Source organism: Pelecanus crispus, chromosome 3 (assembly GCF_030463565.1).
Source record: "Pelecanus crispus isolate bPelCri1 chromosome 3, bPelCri1.pri, whole genome shotgun sequence".
Taxonomy (NCBI): domain Eukaryota; kingdom Metazoa; phylum Chordata; class Aves; order Pelecaniformes; family Pelecanidae; genus Pelecanus; species Pelecanus crispus.
Genome location: NC_134645.1, coordinates 47,928,129 through 47,950,958, shown reverse-complemented (window position 1 = coordinate 47,950,958; position 22,830 = coordinate 47,928,129). Strand labels below are relative to the sequence as shown.

Below are 22,830 nucleotides of genomic sequence, written 5' to 3'. Positions count from 1 at the left end.
TTGGTGTATTTTGATGTATTTGAGAAGATTTTACTGCCTTGTCTATATTATCCTTAAGCATGTATTGCATTAATTAACTTGGAGCTTGGGTTTTTTTTCTTGAAAGACTTTGTCTTGTGTCAGCTAGATTTTTCTTCAGTACATTTATCAGACTATGTTGGCCAGCAGAGTCTACAATGACTTCTATCTAGTCTAGACAAAAGGTGAGAGAGAAAATAACTTTTACAGATTTCTCTAAGTATTGTGCAAGATTTTTCTGCTCTGTAAAATTGAGATGTTTGATTTTAAAATTACAACACTCAGAGAGAAACAGCATATGCATTTGCATTCCCCCAAATTAGTATTGTACCTGGTTTGTTTTTACCATTGGCTAAAACTGAGTATGTTTTCCTTGCTTTTTAGTTTAATATATAAATTCGTGGAAACCCTTTCAGTTTTAGAATAAAGGAGGGAAATATGTTTAGAAAATTGTTTTTACTTTGTTTTGAACATTTTGCATGGTTTGAAGCTTTTTAATAGCTTAGTAGTAAGATTCAGAAAGCAAGCATGTCATTTAGTTGCTGGAATAAGACCTTATTTCTCATCCTACAGCTTATTGTGTAAGAATTGCAGTGTGTGTCTTTATTTGTCTGTATATTCTGTATCTTTCCCTTATGTAATAGTAGGCAAACCTTTATTTATGTGTGTGTTGAATCTCTAACAGAGCTGGGAAAATGTGAAGCTTGGAGGTGCATAACTAAAAAGATTCCCTCTTTTGTTTGTCTAAGGAAAATGCCTTGTACCTTCTTCACCCAATTTGCACAATTATTTTAATAACTGCTGTTGTTTATGTGCATAATACAACTGGACAGGTACTAGACTGTTGTGTTTGAATCTTACTCTGTTACTGCTCATGCTTTTAACTTCTTTCAAGTCTAAGCACATCCCAGACATTGCCTTTGGTCTCTAATAAATATATTCAGAGTACAGCTTCTGTCTACACAACCCTGTCAGAATCAGGAACGTTACTCACTTTTGCCCACCAAGACAGGATTTTCTTTCACGCTCCCCAACAGTGTCTCACTCATTTTTTTTTTCAGTATTAGTCATTTGTGCCTATGTCAGCTTCCCTTTTTGTTTACTCATCCATGCCATATTCAACTCAGCCCTCCTTTGTCAGCTCTCCCCTCCTGTTTATCTGACTTTCACTCTTGCTGTCATCTTCCCTAATTCCTTTCTTTCTCACATATTTCTGACCCTATTTTTATTCCTTTCCTTCCTCGCTTTTGGTTGCTGCTTAAGGAGTTAGTCTTCTTTCAGGACCATTGTGTCTTCAGTCTCTGAAAGGAAGGTGGGTGCAGCTTTGTTTCGCTCCTGGAAACTAAGCTTTTGCACATACGGTTTAAAGACAGGCTGCTGGTGACCTCCAGCAGCTTGATCCTATGGCATGTAATGGGAACAGTAGCTCTTTAAAGAGACAGAATACTTCTCTGGTGAAGTCAGGAACTGGAAGAAATCAGCACTCAAATTATTTTTTAATGGTCATCGAGACTTGTTAATGTGCTCTTTCCTGGGAAACTGCTGAGGCCGTCCTAGAACTCTCACTGAAATTGTCATCTCCAGACTTTGACCCTATCCACTTAGCCCACCAAACAGTAATTGAGGCACACCTTTTGCATTTAACATGTTACACTTATTTGTGAACACCAAGCATTGCAATATGTAGATTGCTGAATAGTAGAGACTGTTGTAGACAGAATTCCTGTGGTGGATGCTGGCATTCAAAACAGGAAAACCAGGTATGACACACTCCCTGTAGAGTCCTGTCTAGCTCTGCTGTGCCTCACCATTCTTCTACAGACAGCTGTTCTTACAGACATTGTTCTTCACTGTTGTGAAGATGTTTTATAGACATTCTGTACTTTGTTCTGACATGGCTTAATAGTAAAGTCAATGTCAGCCTTGCTGTAAATCAATAGTTTAGGCATGTAATTCTTCCTGAATATTTTTAGCTGTTCCTATTACAGAAAAAAAGTGATAGCTGATTTTGACTAGTTAACATCATTAGAGGATGGGTTCACAAATGGCATTTTTATAATGTAAAAACTGTATGCAACTGTTAAAGTATTCTTGCTGTGCCATTAACTAATTGTAAAGTTTTGAAATTATGAAAACATTTAAATTGGTTCTTTTCAAGAAGATAATTTTATGCCTTTTACTGAGGATGTGAAGGGAGCTTTTAAGGCTCCATTGTGTTGTATAATTTTTATAGTTGTGCTCCAAATCTGTCTGAGAACCACTATTTTTACTACCCTACATTCTCTTCCCACAAAAGATATTCAGTTAAGGTATTTTAAGGATAATTATTGTAAATGGATTTTTATCCCGAAGTTATCATTGCAAAAGTAAAGATAAAAGTTTCTGTTAGAGTAAGAATCTATGCTGCATCAGATAGCAGCAGAGTATAAAGCAGTATTCTTCCAGAGGCTGTTGATAGACCAAATAAACAGGAAGCATCACTGGCAGTCTATGGAAAAAACCATAGTGGTGAGCTCATAAACGCGAGTAGGCAGGCAGAACAGACAAATCCCACCACCCTGGGGCAGTTGTATAAGGATGCAGGATCTGTCAGGTATAAGGGATTTTTCCAGTGGTCCAGAGTGCTGCAAACATTGAGTTTGCCTTGAACCGTTCAAACAAGCAAAGAGGCAGAAAAGGAAACCTTAATGTGTAGTCTTACCTGGATTTTTCTGGGTAAGTAGTACTATTTAAAAAAAACAAACAAACAAACAAAAAAACGTGCTTAGAAAGAGTTGACCAACCTAAAGAAAGTATTGACAAATCATGCTTCTTGTGTGTAGCTGCAGGCAGCAGTACCAGAAATGGAAAGGTGAAAAGTCGTAACTGACTGTCTCCCTGAGGAATAAATTTCTGTCAGCAGAGGATAAGTTAACCTGTAGCACTGTCGGTTCCAAAAATGCTCCTTGTCAGAGGAGAGGCAAGGCTGAAGGTGGGGTGGAGCAAGCAGGGCAGAGGATTTAAGAGCCTACTGTGGTAGTTGCCAAGGGAATACCTAGCAGGGGGTAGGACATGTTTCTTCTCCCACATGGCTGATCTGAATGAAACAAGTTAGAAAACATTCTCCATTGGCACTGATTTTCTATCTTTCACCCTTTTTTTAGTCATTTGCTGCATTTGTCTTGAGGCTAAACAGATTGCAAGTCCTCAGACAGCACGTACCATTGCACATAGTCCTGAAACTGTCTATCTTTAAAACATGATATCCAGCCATTCTCAAACCAAATTCATGGTTTTACTACCTGTGCACAGAGCAATTTCTTTAATGTTTTTCTGGTTTTCAGGATATTATCAAAAGAGCACATGATGTGTTCAGAACCTTGGCATAGATGGTGAAATTCCTGAGGTTGAGCAGTTAAAATGAGAAAATCACAGTTGTTTAATACCTAGGGAAATCCTTATCATTGGTACCAAAGAGTTAAAGTCTAGTCTTTTGAATCCAAAAACCTGATTTATTGCTGTTGAGATTGGGCCTTAGGAAATAAATGCAGTACTGTGATGTGGTGTGGAAGTCTGTACTTATGCTGTTTCAGGAGTAAGTCCAAACCACAGACCTGAAAAAGACAATGCTACTACAGTCAAATCTGGCTGAAGTTGTTTTCAGCATAACGCAGAATAAGTGATATGTTTGGCACAACAGAGCGAGTGTCAGTAATATGGCTGGACTCCATTCTAAGTGAAAATAGGAGCCATATCTTATGTGGTTTACCCTTTCCTAGTCATTGAAAGCAGATTCCTTTAAATAAAACAGTATCTTCTTTCTTCATGACATTTCCTTTTCTTCTCTAGTTTCTTCCTTCTCCTAAAAAAATTGAGAACCTCCAAGGAAAACTTACTTCTGAACTTAAATAGTCTCTCAAAATGAAAAGAAAAAAACAAACCAAAATACAACCCAAAAGCCAGCTTAAGCAACAGCATGAAAAATTACTCTTTTTTCAAGTCTTACAAGAGGATACAATATTTATACCACTTAGTTCATTGCAGAGCATTAAGCTCTTAGAAACTTGCTAAATATCAGCCCACCGATGCCTGTTAATGTGGAAGAAAATTTAAATAATTTTGGATATCTAGGATAGATCTGCAGTTTGGATGTATAAGTAGAACTGAACAAATAATTTGACACTCAAGTAATACCTTTGTACTATTATTAGAAAGTAGAAAATCCTAAGGGGAAAAAAACATTAAAACATTTTCCTAGCAGAACCTGATTTGAGTTGATTTTTCCAGTGTGTCTAAAATGACTTGGAATTGTGATTTTTGTTCCTTCCATAGGTGTCTCTGAAAATTATGTACCTGCATGCATGCAAGTTAAATAACAGACTGCATTATGCAGAGTCAAAGAATCATGTTTATAGCTCACTAGAAGTGTCTCCCTATTTTTTGTTTTATTTTTGTTCCATGCAAGCTAATGTGAGCTTGCTTTTCTGTGTTTCTGCTATATTTAAATCCATACGAAGCTTTCATTGAGTCTTTCATTGTTTTCACTGAAAATTCTTCAGTAAGTGTAAATCTCTGTACTCTTTTCACATAGCTTGTTCTGTGGAACATATGAGGCTTCCCTTGCTAGGGAATGTTTCTCTAGTGCTCGTTTTCTTCGACCTTTTTCTCTGTGAGGTGTATAATGTAGGGGACACTGGGCCGCCATTTCAGTTTTATCTGCAGAGCTACGTTCACAGCTAGCTGGAAAGACAATCATCACGTGCTTGTGTTTCTTCAACTTCTGACTAGAGATCAGATTCCAGTATACTTGTGTCCACATCAAATGACCCCCTTTAATTTAATTTTCTTAATGCAGACAATATTTGCATGTTTCTGAGTCGCAGGGTTATGGAGTGAGACAGGAGATTTTTCCAAGAAAAACTATAGAAACATCCAACTTAAGAGACAGCTCAGGAAATTCTTGATATGTATTCAGAAGATGTAAAGACTATAGCAGGAAGAAGAAGAAACAGATATGGACTGAGCTTTGGATGTAAACATTGTTCTAACGAGTGCTTAACCATTTTCCTGTACACTACTGAAAAGTGTACTTGGGGAGAAGGAGAGGGAGTTGTTTTGACTGGTGTTCTTTCTGTGCGTGAGGAAGTGTACACGGAAGCAGAAGGAGGGAAAAAGAAAGATGCAGCCTTTTACAGAACATTTTTATATCTGTTAGTAAAAGCAGCAGATGTGGACCTTTCGTATGTTTCTTTTCGCTCCCTGTGCTTCAAAAATAAAATAAAATGCACTGCAAAGGAGAGCTGGCCTAGGGGTGAGTTCAGGTTTCAAATGAGACTGTCATGGAGAATGGAAAGGGAAGTTGGATGTTCTCCTAACTAATGATACTTACAAGAACCAAGACCAGAGGTAAGGCAGACTCATTTTACCTGAATGTTACTTTTGTTGCCTTTGCTAGAGGAAACAGGAAGAATAAACAAGCTGTGAAGTCTGAGGATATTTTCTTTTGGGAAGTCTTCCTTTTTCCCCCATCAGGACTTCTAGCCGTATTGTCAGCTGAGTACACTGAGTCTGAGTATTGACTGAACAAATGCAAAGGATGCTCGTGAATATGGAGTAATGTTACTCTGTTGCTGAGAAGCAGCTGTGTTGGGTTTTTTCAACAAAGAATGCTTTCTTTTAAGGGTAGGTAGAAGAGATAGCTGAAGAAAGATACTGAAGTGTCTTGATATTTCTAATGAGGATAGTAACACAGTATCTTTGAGCAGACAGCAGATTATAGTCTTTGCAATGTTTTGGCAGAGTTGAACTTTTGAAAGTAGCAGGTGCATTTATTTTGAAAAAATCACTCATTATTCTGTTTTCAATACTCCTTTTCAATATCTAAAGTGAAAAGAGACAATATGTAGTCCTTTTAATGCAAATTATTCTTGACTTTCTTTGGTTAGCTTTTATAGTGCCATCTACAGAAGTATGATTAATTGTCTTACTTTAGAGGAAATTAAGAAGAGTTGTACACAATGGGGTGTTTTGCTCTTTTTAAAGAGACAGTTCACTTCGGTAATGGGACTACTGATTTGTATTTCCTTACCTCTGCTGCTAGCATACCAGCTAGTACAATACTGAAACTGATTAAATCTGTGCAAACACATTTTTCTCAACTTGGTCCTTGCCTTGAGTTAAAAACTATAGCTGAGTGAGAGGTACACTTTAGGGTTTTTTTCACTTTGAAATCTGTGGTCGATAGAGAAAGTCTAGTTTAGAGCACATCTTTTCCACCACCCAGATGAAACGGTCATTCCAGAGGTGTCTGCAACCCCATGACAAGCTCAAGGGAACCAAATGAGATTTGAGACTGGAAGATACAATAAAATTATTGAGGAACCTCTCTAGAGGATTTGTGGGCAATAAGCACCTCAGTTGCGCATCTAACTGATGTGCATAAGCTAGGAACCTAGTTTCCTTCATAAAGTCAATGGAGAGCAAGAGGCTTTCTCAGGGAGTCCCTAAAGTTGATGCTTGTTCAAAATGGTCTTTTTAGGGAACCTTTCTGTCATTGCTGCCTGTGTAAAAAGACCCAGGGGGACTAACTTCTAAGCTTTCCTGCCTGATTTTTTATTCCTTGAAGTCGTAGGTACTACAGAAATGGCACAAAAGCCAACACAATTTCCAAGATGACCTAGCATAAATAATTGTCCAGAAGCTGTTCTTTACAAGGTAGATATGAGAAGGAGTAAGAGTTACTGCTTAAAACCAGTGCCATGGAGGGGAAATATATTTAGAGTGATAAAAAGAATGGAATATGAGGATTCGTTTGGGTGAATGTTATCAAGAGCTACCCATTTGCTACAGAACACTATTTGAGTGGGGTAAAAAAACGCTGTGGAAAATACAGTTAAAGTGAAATGACGTTAGCCTTCTTGTATACACTAGTGGAATATTTTGTAAGTCTTGTGAGAAGAAAATTTATTCCAGTCTTCCCTTCTAACTTCTGAATTTATTAAGTCAGCTACTGGGTTATATTGTATTTAATGTACCTTCGATGTGATAAATTCCAGATATGATAAATTCCAGAGTCAGTCACTGGCAAACTGAGATTAAATGAGATACTTAAGAACTTTAAATTGCATTTAGGTAAGTGCAATGTAATTGCTGCTATATTAAGTCTAGCATTCTTTTCTAAATCAAGTCTAGTATAGTCTAAATAATTAACTGCTTAACTAAGAGGTTTTAAACATCTTTGCATACATTTTGGTTTATGAAGTGTGGACAGACAAAAAGGAAACTTGCAACGACTCTTCATAGCTGCAGATGGGGGAAAAAAGGAACTGTCCATTGTGTGTGTGTGTATATATATATTTCATTTTAAAACTCTCAGAATTACTATTTTATTTCAAATGCATTCAATTGTCCAAGACTGTGAAATTATGTATGTGAAATAATCTCATTCAAACACACTGAAGTATATAAAAATGCAAAAAAATCAGATATGTCTTCTGGTTTTAGCAGTCAAATTCGACAAAAGGTACTGTATTTACAGTAATGTGATGTTACAACTTGAGTGCTGAGGCTACCAGACAAGACTAGACAAGGCAAATTTTAAAAATACCATTCTAATTAAACTAGTCCCTTGATGTGGATCACTGATGGTGTTTTGGCCTTGCTCTTGACTTTTTAACACCGAGAGGTATTTCTAATGGCTGCAGCTAAGAGCTTTAAGCCCAGCTCTGCTCATGATCATCTAACACCTGTTGCGGTAAAAAGCTATTTTAGTTGTACAGTCCCAGGATTAGTTTTATAGACCAAAATAAACCCTTGTCACACAGTTGAGTGAATAGCTTTAGACTTTGGAAAAAATACGCTGAATGTGTGGTCTAAACCTACTGAAATATATATGGAATATTAAAACAGTACTGGAAAATGGGATTGTGCACATGCTGATGTCTCAGCCAGTGCAGGAAAGTAAATCTTCTCCTCTGTCACTTTAATACTTTCAGGATTTCTGCCTGTCTCTCTGGTTTACCTAACTGATAGTCAGACACAATTCATTTAAAAAGAAGGTAGCATTTAAATCATGATAAATTGAAGAGACCTTAAAAAAAAAATCACAAGTGATCATGAGATTGACTCTGTAACAGGCTATCTTGATGTAACAACTCATTAAAATCAATGAAAGACCTAATAAAGGAAAATGCAGAACTTCTGCTAATGCATGTCATACAGGCTCAAGCATTGCATAATTTTTTATTATCTTGTTACAGTGCAAAGGTCTTGGCTTAATATTCTAAAGGTGCCATGTAGAATTTATAGTAGATACTGTTAGGCAAGAAAATATTTAAGACCTAACCAAGTAATAACACATTTTCCCCATGCAACACTGAAAAAGAAATGCTAACACAGGACTTGGAATAATGCCTGAAATAAAATTCATTTTAAGTGTATAATACAAGTCATGGTGTTTGCAACGAAAATGTAAATTATCCTTGTCTTGATAGTTTTGCCCTAAGACTGTTTGATCAATGAGTGTCTGTAACTCCAGAGACTTTGTATATTGTTGGGTTTAAAAAAAAAAAAAACAATACAGTTGTCAAAGCCATATGGAAAAAGATGTGGTGAGTTGCTAGCTAAAATTATGGTCTCTTTAATAGGAAAAAAATGAGAAATTTTGAAAACAGTTGCTTTTGGGTTGATGTATATACACTTTTAATTTGCAGGATAAGTTGGTAATATTTTGATTTTCCACTCCAGATCACCCTTAGAGTGACTTTAAGTGTAGGATAGATTTCAGTGTTTATTAAAAGTGTGAAATTAAATAGATGTGTCAAGCCATATACAGCACAGGTTTTGATAATTGTTAAAGCATATCAACAGGGCCTTTGATGTTTGTTTGATGTCTGAGCAATTCTTTTGACCTTGAGGAGGACAGATGTACGTGGAGTAGAATACACACTAATGCAAGTATTCCCTCTCTTTAGATCTTGAGGAGGAAAAAAAAAAAAAAAAGAGCGAGCAATCTACTAAGTCTATTGGCTAGTCCATGCTAGGAACTATATTTAGTGGGTAAATTAGAGACTATCTTTTCTTCTCTGCTTTTCTACCTGCTGACCACTAAATATATCTGCTGTCATAAGATTTATGGAAACCTTGCATTCTCAAGGTATGAAAATAGTGTTTTCCTTGTTTGTGTCCATTATCTTGTTCATGTTGCTCTCTGAGGACATAAGTATGCCAAATAGGATTAGAATTTGTTAAGTTGTAACAAGAATCATCTGGAATGAAATCCCAATGTGATTTTTTTCTTGTTGGGCCTTAGAAAATATGAAGGAGTTCATAGCTAATAAAATGTGACTGGAGAATATACAGCCTTACATCTTCTAATTGCTTGTGCCTAAAGCAATCCTCATATTTCTAGAGATTAACAGTTTATTTATCTGAAGGTTTGCTGTCTTGAACAGATGCCCAGAATTTGTTTTTTTCAGATTAGTGGGTCTTACCCAACTATTGATGCATGCAATCAAATATTTCTTGTCGATAATACTTAGGAAGGTGAGGAATTTATAGGTGCTCAAATTACCACCCTGATTAGCGGTGCAAATTCCAAAATTGTTATTTGGGAATGTTGTCTGCTGTGACTGGTTATAGATGACAGAAGCTGCAATGAAAAGATGGTTTGAAATCATTTGCTTCAGCATCCTATTTGTTTGTTCCCCAGTTAACCCCTGTTGTTCATTGAGAACTATTACGTAGTCATGATGTTTTATATAAATTGAGGATTGTCCTGCAGAATCCATTAGTATAACTTTTCATGTACAAGCAGTGAAGTCAGTAGGCTTGAATTTGGCGTATTGTGTTTTGTTGCCACCTTTTCCAATTCACTATTCAAGAGGAATTTTTATTTTTCATGTCAGGTTATGTTTGAATTTTGAACCTAAAGTCAAATCATCATGCATTAAGGTGATACTATGAGAGAAATAGAAAGTATTCTATGTTGTGTATATAAGTATATAGGAATGGAGTTGTTTCCATTTGAACTTCAGATTATTTTATTTCAATAAGCTGATGGTTTATGAAGAGACCGGAGGAGCTCTCCTGTTAATATGAAAAAAACATAACCTCTCCAAAATGATAGTGTTCAGTCTTTGTCTGTGATGAATTAGATGATTAGATTTGCAGGTACACATTTTAGTTTAAGGGTTCAATTTTAGCACAATTAACATATAGTAATTATATATCATTATATATAACAATATGAATTATATGTAATGATAGAGAGGTTTTGTGTATAATACCATGATGGGAAATAAAAAGAGGAAAAATCTTGGGGTAGCATTGAACTGAGGGCAATGGTGGGTCAAAGACAAAAAACTGTTTATTCCAGTTGGTATTCAACGTTCCGTAATTCTGAGTGCATTTTTAAGTTTATTGGCAATTTCATCTCAGAGAATACAGAGCATGTGTACTGTGATAGTTATGAAATACAAACTTTTAAGTTAAATATAGATAAAAGGAGATGGCAGTTCCTTTAGGTGGTTGCTAAGCAACTTTTTTTGCATTAAAATATTCACCAGAACAGCAGCATTCTGTACTTAAAAACAATCCTTTGACATATATATTTAAATCAGCTTAAACATCAAATATTTCTTCTTGTCCAGTTAAATACGTAGTTTAGCTTTTTGCCTATTTAGAAAACAAAATGGTTTTTAGTTGTGTATTTATTATATTCTGAGGTTTTGTGTATGTGCATAGTTATTGTGGTTTCTTCTTAATTTCTGGTCACTGAAGGATTAGTAAACTGTTGAGTGTTGTGATAAGAATAAAACGACTACCAGGAGGAATTTAAGGTCTGTGAAACCTCAGTGTTTTGTGTTCGCTGGTGGTGATATATAATCAGATATTCTTTTGATTCTTACTTTTTTTTAAATCTTTGGGATAGGCGTGTACAGCATAATGGGTATGTATGCTGGATTTGAACAGAGAAGCTACTTGCTCTGTTTCAGCAAACAGGAAATTTTTACATGTCCATACCCCAAGCAGAGAAGCAAAAAGTGGTCATATTGACTGGCTTGTTTTGTTGCCAAGCCATGGTTCTACTGCTTAATTGTAACTAGAAATGTAGTATTTTTCTTATCCTCTTGATAATTATGCTTTTCAGTACAACGTAAAAAATGCATTGGTGCTGGAAACCACTTAGTCACAAAAGTACTTTATTTAACCTTATAGAGTTCTAACAGACTTACTGTTTAAAGTTACAAATCCCATTTCAACCAGAAGCTGCCAATACTACTGGGAATCATCTGTGTTTGAGCTCAATTAATAGAGAAGTTGATACTCTAAGGACGTTTCTCAAAACTTGTATTCTTTTTGCTTCTCTCTGAACGTTGGCTTGCCTTAATCTTTTTTAGGCAATTAGAAATAGTTTGTAAAGCTCATCTAACTGCTTCCCAGGGCAAAGTTTGTGTGCATACTTTTTCAGAATTGTGAGGAGTATGTTTTATAAAATACTGTTCTGTTGAAAATATGTAGATTTAATTTAAAGAAACTTTTCCACAATAGTGTGGCATCTTTAAGGTTTTTCCATAAGTCAATTATTTTTAACTCTATTTCACTTTACCTTTTTTGTCACCAGTTCAGTGCTAGGAAAAACTTTTAGTTTTTTAAAAAATATTCAAATTAAACAAGTGTCATCTGAACATGATTTTTTATAATAAAAACTTGCTTTAGTTACACAGAAATTTAAGCATCAGATTATTTGGATGAGACTGTGGAAAACAAAATCATATTCTCCCTAATCTCATACTAATTTTCTTCTCTCTTTTCTTAGGATTGAATTCCATAGAACTTTTTATGTCAAAGAATCCTTTGCTGTATACTTAAATTACTTGTAAGGTAGCTTTCAGTGATAGAGTCCTTCACCAGAGATTAAGATAAGTCTGCAAAGCAGCTGCAAGAAGCAAGAGTTTTGCCTGTTCATGCCTTAGTCATATGCCTCCAAATAGTTTTTTAATGTACTCACCTGACTACTGTGCCCAATATAGGATGTTGAAAAGAAACCACAGTATTTTCTCATCTTACAGAGAAGCATAGAGTGAGTTGTAAGATTGTCATTTTGCCTTCCGTTATATTGAAGAAATAACATTTTCATGTTAATTATCTGAAAGAATTCATGAAAATCATAATATAATGATATAATTGGTTATATGAAGCAAGACTAATGATAAATAGACATGAATTAATCCACATAAGTAATTTGGAAATCTTAATTATGTGTGGCTTTTTGGAAAAGCAAATAAAAAAGCTGCTGAAGTATGTTAACTGAAATTGGTAATGAAAAAAAACTAGAAAGGGATTTTTTTTTAAATTTTTTTCTAAATCCCTCCCAGTGTTTTCTCTTTATTTGTTTGTAACTTAAAATATATTAGCAAATACCTGAGTGAATCTAAACTAAAGGTCATTTCTTTGGAGGGGATGACAGAGGAACAGAGCAATCCTCAGGGCGCCTCATGCTTGTGCCTTCAAGTAAGTCATTTCATCACATCCTGGCAACTTGGCCAATAAGCAGAATATTTTTGGTTCAGTGATGGACTGATGTGCAAACTCTTGGGAATTCCACAACTGGTTGCAGTTAACAGTGCTCAGAGTTTGAAAGTCCGCTTTAAAATGGTAGCTCCATCATAGCAATCATAGTAGTTTGCTGGGCTACTGATTGTTTATCAGTGAGCAAGGTACAAGAATAAAAGAATGGGCTTACATAAAGCATAGACTTATAATAAGAAATTATAATAAGGAAAAATCAGGAAATATTCAAATTATTTAGAACTGCAGTTAACAAGGATCATCTTTACATGTTCCAGTTTGTCTAGCATGTCTAATAAGCCCATGTAAGCTCTTCCTGACTTTTATGTCAGAAAGAATTCCTAAAGGAACTCCTACTTTTTTAAATAGTGAATGGAGTAAAGCAGAAGCTTTACTGAACAACCTGTACCTTTGAGGATCATATTGTTTCATTCCAATATCATATAAGGTTGATATATTGAATTAAATATTCTGGTTTGTGTAATATTTTGATAATGTCCTTTGTAGACTTTGAAATGATGGGAGAGGATGATATAAAGGGTTCTTCTTTGTAGGAAAAACTGTGGGGAAGAATTGGAGAAAGGAGTTTTCCCATGTGAAAACATTCCATTCAGTGCAGAAAATGTTGCATAACCTTATATTCTTTCCTTTCTTCTCACTCCATCCAATTTTCCTGTTTTTCTTTATTTTATTGTTCTTTCCCTAAAGTAAGAACAAAGATGACTTGTGAAGATTCTCAACAGTGTTTTTGGTTTAGAATTATTTTGTTAATTTTCTTAGCTGCCTTTTGTACAGTACAATAAACTTTCAGATCTGTTGATAAAACTTGCATAATCTTGATTTAGTTTTTCTTTTTTCCAGATGTTCTATTTTAACATACAATCTCTTTAATAGAGTCTAGATTTAGCTTCAGGTGAAAATATAAAGCTTTGGGACTTACAAGAAAATACTTATCTGGAATATGTGGAGATTTTGAGTAGAAGATTAAAGCATGCTTAACAGTTATGGACACATGTTCTGAAATTATTCGTTACAGCCCTTGAGTATAAACATTTGTGCCCTTTATACATGCAGTATTTTGTATCTGTGGTGCTTTAAACATTACAATTCGGCAATTAAAAGGTGAACATTTGAGTTCTGTCCCAAGACTGAGCTCAGTACAAGTATAAAATTAAAAGTGTTTCTTAACTGAAAAATAGGCCTGCTTCTCATTGTCCTACACAGTTGCAGTGCTTTTTTGTATCAATAAAACTGTTAGAGAATTTAAATTTTTCTTCTGTAATTGTACAGCAGGTATACCTTACATTTTGTTTCATGAATACCTTTAAAAAGCAGGATTGTTATTCAATATAAGACTGTCATTGCTCCTGCAGAGAAGTGAAACGTAATTATCTCTGCCTCCCTTCCCACCTTATTTCTCTTACCTTTTTCTTCCTCCCCATATGACTTTATACACACCTCATACAGCATGATTGCTTAAATCACTGCCTAGACAGTGGTGTAGGAGGTATGCACAGAGGCAGAGGAGAGGCTTTCCTGAGCTGCCGGTTCTCTTGCAGAGCTGGATGGCGTGGACACAGAGGCTTTGTGCTGTGCCCTGCTTGTGCCAGTTGCTAAGGTGAACCAGAGTGAGGGGACAAGTACTGTGCTGCTGGACAAGGGCTGTAATTGGACCTGAAAATATCTTTAGGAGCATTATTAGTCAAGCCCTTTAGTTTCCATTATTCTTTTGAGAGATGTTGTGTTCATTTGAAAAATAAATACTAGTATCTACCACTGTGTAGCAGAGAAAAAATATTCCCTTTAAGTAAAAAATAAAATAATATGACCAAATACCAATAGTGGAGAAAATGAGGGAAAGGGTAACCTTCCTCACAAAAGATGTTTTTAAGCTAAAGTAAACATTGTTCAAGTGTTTGTCCTAACAATCTCTTACGGTTTTTTTTAGCATCCACCTAGAATGGCCACCAAAGAATAAATTCAGAAACCAAGGTCCTCTGTTAGGAATGCCTTGCTTGTGGCCTGCAGTGGAGGGTTTGTCTTAAGACCAAAAAAAATAGGTAGTAGACTGAACTTCCCATGATGACACGGGAGAGAGATGAGCTCTCAGAACTAGGATTTGGACCCATTAACAGATTTACTGATCATAATTCATTTGTAAAAGGGCACTTGAAAGTATACAGAATATAGAATGTTGCGACTGTGTTCCCCTAGTATTTCCAGGTCCTCAGCACGTAGAGGACAGTATAGAAGCCTTTGGGTACTTCTTACTGTAATACTGAGTAGAAGTCATGAAAGAATCAGTGCAGAGGTTGTTGGTCACAAAAGAGGATCAGCTGATGTTGAAGTGTTTGGTGACTTAACATGCATTCATACTGCTCTCATTTATGCTTTCATTTGCTGTCGCCTCTCTTCCCATTGTAGTTTTGCTTGGAGAGAATTTGTTTTAGCTTGTTTCTTTCTGCTTCCTTTCTTGTGAAAACACTAGGAAAAAGAAAAACAGATAAGATTCCAATATGACAGAAATTTGTCAGGCGTTTCACACAAACCACCAGCAAAGTATACTTTTTAATGCTTTGGGACATCTTTGAGAGGAAAGAATAAAACCACTGGGGCTTTTTCTCCAGTCTACAACTATCTATAGACAAAGTTATTTTCTCAGAGAAGCTGGATCATATTTGTAGTGTCAATAAAATTAGCAAGGAAGTTTTCCTGCTGTCTTTCTTTTCAAAGTGAATATCTAACAGAAAAATAGAATACTGTGTCTGAATCCATACTGGAAAGAATCCAGGCAGTCTGTACATTATTAAGGGATATCAAAGTTGTATTGCCTACATATCTTCTATCGGGCTTTCCTAAAAATCAGTGGTTGGAGACTGGCACCAAGTTCCTCACATCAGGGCAGGGCATTCCAAGTGATAACCTACCATGTCTTTAGGAAAGCTTTTTACCTAGATTATTCCGTATTCCTTATAACTTCAGCAATATAAGGCAATTTCAGCCTATTTAATATGGAGATGCTGTTAATGCAGGCATCGGAGCATCTCGCATATGAGGAGAGGCCAAGAGAGAACTGGTTTTGTTCAGCCATAAGTAGGATCCCTGCTGCTGTCTACAACTATCCAGTATGCAGGTGTGGAGAAGGCTGAGCCAGACTGCTCATTAACAAATTCTTTATTTTCCTTTCATTCTGAGTGGCCATTTTAATTTGTGCAGTTTGGTATATGCACCATATGGGTACATGTACACACAGTGCTGCAGTAGCCGAGAAGGAGAAAATAATTTTGATGGCTGCCTTCTATATTGAAAATAGATTAAGGTAATCTGTACAGCCTTCAGTTCATCAAATAAGTATTACAACCATGTATTTGACTTTCAGAATAGGAAACAGCATTCATGCCTGAGAACACTGTTAAAAACTTTACTGTCTTCAGTGTCTTTTAAAACGAAATAATGAAAAAAATGTTATTTTTCTCTGCAGTGCTTACTCTCTCAGCCGAAGTTCTGGGCCATTCAGACGTCAGCCTTACTCCTTCGGACCAAGCTTGAGAAAGGAAGTACTCGCAGAATGGAACGGGCAATGAAGCAGACTCAGGTAAGACTTCTGAGCTGCCTTGTTATAATTAGAAGTTCTTTATGTATCAAATGGAAGCAGACAGGAGTCAGGAGCTTCTGCAATGCCTCTCTGCGAACGTACAGTGAGATAATTTTCTAATTATGTCTCTAAATTAGATGCATAAACCACAAATCCTTTTATCTCTGCCAGTCTTGAGATAAACTCTTATATGCACAAGTAATAAGTGGTCAATTTCTTTCAAAAACATGACAAGTTTTAGAAGATTAAAATTAAAATCTGTTTTCTTACCTCTAGTTTCTGACTTCCGATCTGAGGAGTTTTTTTATGTAGAAGTTCATGAATGTAAAGCTGCTACTGCTATCATATTTTTAATAGTTTTTACTCAAGTAAATCATCTGCAGAAAACACTGAAACTTGTAAATAGTCATTGGTATTGAGAACAAGAAAACACATTTGTGAATAAAGCAGCACTTTCGATTTACCGTTTTGATGTGATACTTAGTGATTAGTATTTTTATTGCAAGTTTAAGGCAGTGATTAAATAATCTTGCTCCAAACAAAGAGAAGATCAGTTTTCAAATACAAAAAAGAAATTTTATAATTCTGAAATGTGTCAACTAATAGGATTTATTTAAAAAATAATTTTTTCTAGGGAAAGGTCTGTAGGCTATATAAAGATTTTTTTTTTCCTTTATATTACAGAGTTTTGTTAGCCATTTGTCATCTTTATGCTGTTAAGTCTTGGTGTCACACATGAACAGCGGACATTTCTATATGTCCATCAGGCAACAGTCCTGCTGACTAAAACAGCCAGGAATGTATAAAACTTATGATTATGGTGCTGTGTAATTAAATCCTGAAAAGCTGATGTTTCATTTAAAATCATTATTGATGCATGGATCGTTGAAGGAGTGCAGCTTGGATGTGCTGCTGCATTTTTCTTCTGCTGAGGAGGACATAGAGTTGCTATAGTGGAATTTCCTGGGGTCAGTAGGAGAGTGTCAAGGAAACCAGGGTTCCAAGAATGGGAGATGTAGCATCTGACGGCATTTGGGAAGCCATCTCAGGGTCTTTGATGCCCTAAGCCATAAAACAGTTGGAGCGTCTCCAACATTTTTGTCTAGCTGGATTAAACCTGAGTACTGGAAATTGTTATACTATACAGTTTGACAGTCTCATGATGGAAATCTTCATGAAGGGGTTATTGTTGCAAGTACATTTTTCTGACTTCATTGTGTGCTGCAACTGCAGTAACGGGAAGGATTTGATTAGCATGCACTGTGACATTTCGGGAGGCGACTTCACAGTAGACACAGAATCTGTGGTTTTAAAAATTATCTTTAATCTTAGTATGTTTATGTTTTCATTAAGTTTTCTAGACATTTGAATATAATGACATATTTGTGTTGATTTGATACGGTATCAAGCTCAGTTTCCAAAAATAGTTAAAAGTTGTTGAAGGATTGATATGTGCTAAATTAACCAAATAACTTGAATAACTTTCCATCTAAGGTTTTAATTCCCGAGTTCCATCAGATCAGAATTTTTTAATATCAAGGTTTCTAACAGTTCTAAGAAGGAATCAGAAAACATAGGGTGAATGATGTTATTTTCATACATAACCCATGGTTTTCTGATATATCATCTTCATGAGGGTGCCAAAGAGCTAGTGAGTTCTGCAGCTATTTATCAGTAGAAAATGGATTTCAAAACCACAGAACTGTCATACAAATTGTTTTTGTGGGTTTTTTTTGGTTGGTTGGTTTTCTTTGCTTGTTTTACAATTTCATGTTTACTAGTTCAGATTGCTGTAGAAAGATTAGATATTGAAGATTAAGGGAGGAGGTGGGTGTAAATATGATTAGATTCCCCCCATTGTTTGCAATATCAAATTTTTAAAGTAATTATAAAAATTTTTGTAAGACAGCTTGAATAAGTAGTGGTGAACTAAATCCTCTAAGTTACTTTCTTTAGGGTTGTCTGAAGAGTGCATGAGCCATTATAGGCTCTGACTTGATGCTGGGACTGTCCTGTCCTCTTCTACTGTAACTCTCCTTCCTTTCCCCACTTCCTCTCTTACCTGCTTCTCCGCGGGGTCTGCAAATCCTTCTAACCAGCTGATAAGCATCTTAACATCACTAGGCAGGTACATGCTGCTTTTCAGCCCTAAAGCAAGCCAGGCTACATTGTTGGTTTGTCAAAGAAAGCCTTTTTCGGCTACGTTTTGTTGTGGGCATGGCTATGTTTGTTTAATTTATTTTAATTATTTAAAAATAATTGCAGTTATTTTTGAAATTAGGGTATATTGCTTGAGTTTAGCTGCCATGCTTCAAGTATTAAATACATCCCTACTTTGCATTAAACAGTTTTTATGAAATGATTTTGTGAGTATTTTTTTTCAAACTGGAAAGCTTCAAAAGGAATTGGAATGCTCATTTTCAAGACCTTTTTCTGATTACTTTAGAAGTCTGAACTACAGATAATGTCTTTGGAATAGGTTTTAAAATGATCATTCTGGGTACTCTGGAACTTGCTTCAGCTAGTAGCTAACTGGAAGGGAGGAGAAGAGATTTTTTTCTTAACTTTTTCTGGATGCTGCTGGTTGTCTCTGTGCAGTTTTTGCCTAAATGAGGTTTGGATCCACAAAAATAAGGTTAAAGATTTCTAAAGCCAGTACTTTTTTCAACGATTTTTCTAAGAAGAGGAAACAGTATTTGAGAGCTAAACCAGTTATTTTACATTCCACTAGAATATTTAATCACGACCAGTATAACATATATTGAAGTCTGGATCAAGGTACTGCCAACCAAAATGTGTCTCTGGATATGGAATGATTTTTTCAGGGTTGGTTGTTTGGTTTTTTTCCCGCAGGGATGTAGGTGAGGGAGGGTGAGGAGTGCTAGGGTGGAAAGAAAGGAAAGATGGGGAGGGAGAAAACAGGAAGAAAAAGGGATGGTTTTTGATAAATAGCTCTCCACATAACCAGAAAGCTGCCATTTCTACATCAGTTTTGGGATGTTCACCTACCTTCTATTGTAAGAAAGTAATTCAGAAACTGTTAGTACTGGAAAATGGGTTGGAATAAGTTGTTAAACCACAAATTACTGCTGAAAGTGCAGCCAGAGCTCAAGTAATAGGATGGGGGAGAAAAAGGGAATTTTGAGTGGTCTAGAAGCTATGAAAAAAGAGAAGAGGGAGGGGTGATTTAAAAAAAACCCAAAACCAAACAGACCAGTTTAAATCACATAAAGGATAGCATCCCACTGTAGTTTCTTGATATATGAAATAAGTGTACTCTTCCACTTCAGGGGATTTTTCAATATTTTTCAGAATGAGGCAAAATGAATTAAAATGCCATGCTCTGTACAAAGGATGGTGGGGTAGAAGTGAGAGCATTGTTACTGCTGGATTACGCTGGCAGCGAAAGAGGTGAAGCTGCCGTGCGCCCGGGTTATACCAGTAGCCTGCTCAGGCTTATCCTACAGTGACTTGTTACAGCTACTTCCTGCAGCTTGATCTGGGTGGTTACACAGGCTACCTCTGCGCTTGCAGCTTTTATCAGCTTATGTGCTCCTTTTCTGATTGTATTTTCTGCTGCTCGCTGCACCTGGTGATAGCATGCCTGTAAGGTAATCACTTGGTTTTCCTGACATGAAGTACAACATATGCAGCATTTCATACGGTTCTCTCTTGCTTGCTTTTCTTGGCAGCAAAGGAATTTGCCTGTTAAGGGGAGAGAAATGTGTCTTGAAAGGGTGTTTTTAATAAGACTTCAGGAGAGCTGGGAGCAGACTAGCAATATTATAGGCTAATCATTATGTCTAAGATTGAAAGGTCACATGAGATCTTGTTTTATATCCTTAGTCATACACAGATGTATGTGGTTGGGAATTCTGTGTCAACTGCCCTGTAATTTTCACTTAAATAATACTTTAGAGTGTCATTTTCTCCAGCAACTAATGTTTTTCTGTGCGTATGAAAAAGGGAAATAATGATGGGGGGGGTGGGGGTGTTAAATTGTTCTTACTATAGAAAAATGCTAGTTGGTGCTCAGTTCTTTCGAATCGGAAAAGAGTTTATGTACACCTATGGAAAGAAAAGGCTGGTATAGATCTAACAGAACTGGTGTCTTGAGCTCTGTGAGCCTGAATGCAACTTTGCTGTTTCGTTATTTTCACATTGATGGTCTTTAAATGGTTATGCAAGAAAGTTATGTCATTTATCATAGAAACATACCCTTTTTATTTTCAAAACTAAACTGTCACCTCCTTGCCAACTTGCTGCCTGTGCTTTGCATTATTTGGCGGTTGTTCTACTTTGGACAAACTCAACATTTAAGGGAAGAGTTCAGAACGGAGAGGGAAGCAGTCTTCCTCCCACTAGGCTGATCTAGAGAGGTTTGAGGCTAACAGATTTTTTCCCACTTCTTTTGCTTCTCAAGTCATATATCTTTCTGATCAGGCCTCTCAAGACCATGGTTGGAGCAATATAGAGAGACTTGTAGTATGACCAAGGGAATGACAGCACTTGTCTGTTCAGCTAAACTATTAGATCACTGTACTAGGAGTTCCTATTCCTATTCTTTAACCCCCTCTTGTACTCTAGGAGTACATTAAATAAGATTTTAACAGTTGCTTTTAGTTTTGTATGGAATGGGAGAGGGGACGAAGGAGAAGAAAAATTAATTGTTAAGAAGTTTGTTTCACATGAAGTTCAAAGTTTCAACATAAAGTTACTGGGATCTGTGAGATGCACTGGTGAACTGAGAAAGATTTAACTCACTTCCTTCACGAGGGAAATAAGTGGAAGACACACCTCTTCTATCCTGTAGAGATCCTGCATTGATATCCCCAATAGTTCTCGACTATTATAAATTGTATTTATTATTAGAATATGTTCCAAAAAGTGTTTAAAAAGAGGAGGAAAGCCAGGTGTCTTATAAAACTTTTTCTTAATGAATTTTACACAAGATCACAAGGTCTCCAGAACCCTAGAAATAAACCTTATTACTTCAGAAAGCAATCACAAGAGAGAGTGACCTCTTGGTGATAGTTATGATTTCAGTCTCAAGACACTCATTTCCAGAATGTATTTCATTTTGCTTAAGCAGATGACAGATTTGACAGAAGATGTTACATGACACAAGTGATTCTGGGAATACACTGAACTCATTAGCACACTTCAAAATAATTAACGTGGTGGTGCTTGGCTCCCTCTGTTTTTCCTCCGCTATGCAATTATGGTTTTTGTTGCGGGGGGTGGAAATCAGAGGTCCAGTCTGCCAAGAGTTATTCAGGAATAACTGAAGTGTTTTTGTACCACTGGCAAAAAAGAGAATATTGAATAGTATAATTTTCCAGGTAATGATTTCTGCCTAGAGGTTTTCTACTGCAGTGTTGTATTTGCCAGTTTGGATCAGCGCTATTAGCTGGTGTGGGGAAAAGAATGAAACCATTCTTTCTGTGCTGAAGTTTCTTCATATTTTCTCAGCTAGTACTTTTAAAGTACAAATCTTTTTGCTCATTTGAGAATTACATTCAATACCTGAGCTGTTCCACTTCCAGTGTCAATGCGCTTTCTAAAAGCAGCCAAAAATACTAAGCCTCCCAATTTTTCCAAATGATTCCCATTGAATCTTAGCTCTGAAGGCATTTACCTTTCTCCCTTTAAAGTCTCTTCACTCAGTGTCCCAACAATTCACATGATGGTATTAGGAGTCGTAATGTCAGATAGGAGAATCCTTAAGCCATATTGAACAGTAATATTACACTTTTTTAATAGACAGTCATGACAGTGAGTTGCAAGAAAAAAATGAATATCAATAGATTTCAGGACATAACATTCACATCTTTCTGCCTAAGCTTTGCACTTGAAGGCATAAGCGTTATAAGCTCAACTTCTATGAACTAAACAAAATAATTAAGTTCCACATGTAATCAGACCAGATGCAAGGCCTGGAGGACACACTATTCCCACCTATTGCTAAATTGAATAGATGAAGCTTTACAGCTGTTGCTAAATTTGAAGAGATGAATCTTTACAGCTGTATGTCGTAAATATAATTGCATATCTGGAGATAGGTATCCCGAGGTGAGCTAACAAACCATGTTCTGAAGCAGCCCAGTACTGGTATGCAGATTTCCTTGAGTCACTCCCAATGCATATACTAGGTACTACAAACCAGACTCTCCCTTATCTGTTAAGGCAGTTGTCCGTACCTCCTATGTTGTAATTAAACTCTAACTTAACAATGATAGCTTTTCTTCTTTTTATTTCTCCATCCTTGTCCTTACTTCCCCCTTTAGTGAAAAACAGAAAGCAAGAACTTTTTGGATCTATTTTTCAGCATTGACTGCAGTTGTGCCTTCCCCAGAGCAAGCCAATTTGGGAACTATAAAAGCAGAGCAACCACAACAGCTTGGAACTTAATGCAGACTTACTATTTTGAAGTGTATGCAGTTCCTCTGCGGGTTTTGCACCCCGTGCGAGGTGTTTTATAACTGCTGTTCACCAATGGCAGCATCAAAGCTAGCCAACTAGCTACAAACAGGGGACTTGCATCTATACAAGATGCAGTTGTCCTCCATGGGTGAGTCTCCACACATATGATTACATGAGATGTATGTCTGGTGGTTTAGGGGAGATGTATGCAGCTATATCAAGCTGTGACAACAATGCCAAGTCAT

The 22,830-nt window shown here is 36.3% G+C and overlaps 1 protein-coding gene across 1 annotated transcript in view; it reads left to right on the top strand.

Moving 5' to 3' along the window:
- Window positions 1-22,830, top strand: part of TTC27 (tetratricopeptide repeat domain 27) — a 134,707-nt gene that overhangs the window by 57,842 nt on the left and 54,035 nt on the right. The window contains exon 10 of the mRNA XM_075708062.1: window positions 16,049-16,162. Within this exon, the coding sequence (XP_075564177.1) occupies window positions 16,049-16,162 (114 nt within the window). The remainder of the gene's footprint in view (window positions 1-16,048; window positions 16,163-22,830) is intronic.